A 4,114-nucleotide genomic window follows, 5' to 3' on the forward strand; every position below is an offset into this window, starting at 1 on the left:
CCCGTCACACGTCTGTGACCGCGCTGCGTGCGGCCGCGGAGGGGCTGTCAGGCGGTGCGGCCACACCAGGTGCCCCTGCCCTTAGGAAAGGATCGCAGCTTTGAGTGTGATGCAGAGTGGGTGCTTACGACCTGTCCCTGCCATGCGTTTCTATGAAGGGCTGAGGGCTGGATTTCATGCAAAGCTATTTCTGGAGAGCTCACATAGCGAACGAATACTGCTACCCACACCCAGTTCTGTACTGTATGCAAAGCCATTCTGTGGTCGTGGTACTGTAAACCAAAAAAGGGGGGGGAACTGTATGTCGTTTCTTGATATATATATATATTTTTGGCGGGAGGGAGTGGGGAGTGGGGATGCACCTGAAGGAATTTTCTGGGTAATCGTAGCAACTGGGTTACTTATTCCTTAAGCACCATAATGTGCAAAAGAACTCGTGCAGTGTTTGCGAGACGACTTGAAGCAAAATTACTTTTAAAATAGTAATTTATGATTGTGTACATACTTGTGTCATGATTTATGACAGTGTACATACTCGATTTGGTGTTCTGTGATAATGTTACGGGCAAAAGATGACATTTTTGGGGGTCAGTCTGTTAAATGGCACTGACTTCACATATATCTTGCTACTTATGTGAAGGTTCACTCTGTCAAGAACTCTTGGGGCGTCCCCGCCCCCAGGCACTCTGCTAGGTGCTGGCGAGGCAGAGCTGCACAGACAAGGCTTCCCTCTTGCGCGCTAGTGGGGACCTGACACAGTAGGTAAATGGATAATGTTAAGTAGTGATAAATGCTGTGATACAGCTACAGTCGTGCAAAGGGATGCTGGGGAAAGCCTGTGAGGAGAGACCTAAACGCAGACCTGAGTGGAAGGAGGGAGGGTGGGCCTCTGAACACCTGGGGAGGGTCTGGGTAGAGGGTGCGGTGGCCGTGTGATGGGTGTGAGTGTGCGGTGTGGGCTGTGTGTCCTCCTTGTTACCCGTCTGACTTGCTGTTTCTAATCGTGGAAGAAACCAAAGAGCGAAGGCTGTTGGTTGTGATGCACTCACTTTAGCGCCAGTGTTTGCGTTATGCGGTGGCTCTTAACTTGTTCTCAAGGATAAACCCCACGTTCCCGTGGTCACAGCTGGACTTTGGAGGCACTCGTGAGGTAGCATGATGTTTCTGAATTTTTTTTGTTTTGTTAATATATTTTATTGATTTTTTACAGAGAGGGATAGAGAGTTAGAAACATCGATGAGAGAGAAATATCGATCAGCTGCCTCCTGCACACCTCCTACTGGGGATGTGCCCGCAACCAAGGTACATGCCCTTGACCGGAATCGAACCTGGGACCCTTCAGTCCGAAGGCCGATGCTCTATCCACTGAGCCAAATCGGTTAGGGCATGTTTCTGAATTTTAAAAGAAGTTAAATTTGAGACTTCTTTTGGTTGACTTACTTTCTTCTCTTCAAGGAGGTTGAAGCACCTTTAGCAGAGTGCTGCATCTCCATTTAGAATTGTGTCTAAGTTAAGAATAAATAGGCTTTCTAGGATATTCTGAGGGGATCCTCTCTGAATAAAATATAAAATCCGTTAACGATGGTGGTCTCTTTGCTCTGGACAAGTAGGGTTGTCAATCATTATATTTGTAATTCCAAATACTGCTATTAACAAAGAATTTACAAGTATTTAATAGCTTGCCTTGTCCTATTTTAATTTGTCCTACCTTAGCAAAGGAGCAATATTAATTGCTGCCTTTATAATTTTGACATTAAAATTTTTTCTTTTCATTAGTGTGTATTTTATCCGGTAACTAAGTAGAATATTTGATTAATTTCTTCATTTTTTAATGACGTTACAGTTTGCCTTATGCTTTTTTAAGACTATGAAATTGGGGCATAATAGACACTTGTTACTTTTAATGTGAATTTTATGAGTCAATTTTTTATAGATAATTAAAAAAATTTTTTTACAGTTGGTTTCAAGAGATTCAGAAACAAAGCACCTACCTTAAATAGTGCTTGACATTTTAATAAAGTTGTATAACCATTATTTCCTACCTTTCCCAGCTTATAACAGCTGTGAATTTGTTTGAAACAATTTTGCCAACCAGTGACAGGAAAATTCTCTTTCCACATCCCTGCCCCTTCCCCAGAGCACATTTTACTTATTAAAACTTTGGAAACAATTTGCTTGATGTAGTGTTTCAACTCTGTCAGAGGCAATACTCCTTTTCATACTTTGTAATTCACGTTCTAGCTGCTCTTTGGAAACAATTTGCTTGATGTTGTAGTGTTTCAACTCTGTCAGAGGCAGTACTCCTTTTCATACTTTGTAATTCACGTTCTAGCTGCAAGAAAAAGGAGAAATAAAGGAATTTTTATTAGATAAGTATTTCAACATAAATGCTTAAGTATGACTGTGGTACACTACATATTAAAGTAAGGTGATTACCCTAATCTGTAACACCTCTGAGTGTACTGTGAGCCATGGTTCAGACAGATAAAGGAAGGGTGTCATGTTGATTCATGGACAGACAGGAGAGGGAGAAAGAGAGATAGAAACATCAGTGATGAGGGAGAATCATTGATGGGCTGCCTCCTGCACGCCCCCTCACCAGGAATTGAGCCTGCAACCTGGGCATGTGCCCTGACCGGGAATTGAACCCCGAGTCATAGATCCATGCTCAACCACTGAGGTACACCCAATGGGCTAAACAAAAACTTTCAGGGGTCTTCAATCATAAGAGTATAAAGGGACCCCAAGACCAAAAAGTTTGAGGACTGAAAATCTAGAGCAATGTTTTTTATTTTGTTTCAGTTTTAGAGCATTGCTTTTCAACTAAAGCTATGCATCAGAATCATCTGTGGTTACACAAGAAACTGGTAGCATTGATTGTTTGTGGCAAGAGGAACTGGTGACTAGACAGTAGTCCAGGGAAGAGGACTTTATTTTATTCTGTCTTGGTGCCTTTGGGATTTGAATTCTCTAAATGTGATACTTATTCAAAATTAATTTTATGGATCCCATCTCCAGAGATTTTGATCCTCTAGATCAGTGGTTCTGAACCTGTGGGTCGCGGCCCCTTTGGCGGTCGAACGACCCTTTCTCAGGGGTCACCTAATACCATCCTGCATATCAGATACATTACGATTCATAACAGTAGCAACATTACAGTTATGAAGTAGCAACGAAAATAATTTTATGGTTGGGTCACAACATGAAGAACTGTATTTAAAGGGCCAGAAGGTTGAGAACCACTGCTCTAGATCTTTTTGCAGCTTAGCATCTGGAACATTAAACACACAGTCATTCTGACCTTCGTCTGGCATGGGGAATTGCTGGTTTAGGTGCTGGACAGTGTTAGTTCGCTTCCCTTTGCAGCTCACTGTCCCTTTTCCTGTCCTTTAGAAAAACAGCATCATGTACAGAGAGGAGATGCAGGATGGCAGAAAGTTTTCTTGCCAAACAATTCAACTTTCCCCCCATCACTTTCTGAATCCCTAGAAAGCGTACAATTGTAGAGTTTTTGTATTTACTTGAGCTGTGCTTACTTTTGTGCATTGAGTTCAGTTGTCTTCTTTTACCTGGGATACCAAAGGCAACTGTCTTTCATTTACAAACTCTTGGGTCCATATCTAAATGTTGGAGCCTTCACATTTGGGACTGATCTGCAGTTCCATTCCATTTCTTGCCCTGGTTTTGCATTTCCTCTAGTTCAGTGGTTCCCAACATGGGGCACATGCCCCAAAGGGGGACAATTTGATTTTAAGGGGGGCAATTTTATTTTTAAGGGGGACAATTCCAGAACAGCGAATTTTTTGAATTTCTTATGATTCTAGGGGCCTCATATTCAGTATATAAATATATATTGTGACATATTTATGCATTTATTATATGTTTTGAAGCTTTATTTGCTACTTTTTCATATTACTTCATATTATTATTATTATTTTTTTTTAATTTAGTGATTTCTTCCTCAGTACTTCAACTGTCCCTTTGTTCTTTTATTTTTCTCTTTCATGGATGCCATATTCTTAGGAAGCTTGTTTAGACCAAGTTAATGGCTTTTTAGGCTTCCTCCACGTGAATAGGAGTTTACTTTTTGAATAATAAGAATTATATGTCACAG

At 41.2% G+C, this 4,114-nt stretch overlaps 1 protein-coding gene across 3 annotated transcripts in view; it reads left to right on the forward strand.

Annotated features, from left to right (window-relative positions):
- The first annotated feature begins 88 nt into the window (after positions 1 to 88).
- The window catches only part of TUBGCP3 (tubulin, gamma complex associated protein 3), an 87,536-nt gene continuing 83,510 nt past the window's right edge, over positions 89 to 4,114 (forward strand). For 2 of the 3 annotated variants that reach the window (XM_005884448.2, XM_005884449.2), the window contains exon 1: positions 162 to 243. In XM_005884448.2, the coding sequence (XP_005884510.1) occupies positions 177 to 243 (67 nt within the window). In that variant the 5' untranslated portion in view covers positions 162 to 176. Of the gene's footprint in view, positions 117 to 161; positions 244 to 4,114 lie in introns of those variants that run through there. The other variant, XM_005884450.2, reaches the window with a different exon arrangement.

The sequence above is a fragment of the Myotis brandtii genome, unplaced genomic scaffold, assembly GCF_000412655.1.
Source record: "Myotis brandtii unplaced genomic scaffold, ASM41265v1 scaffold83, whole genome shotgun sequence".
Lineage (NCBI taxonomy): Eukaryota > Metazoa > Chordata > Mammalia > Chiroptera > Vespertilionidae > Myotis > Myotis brandtii.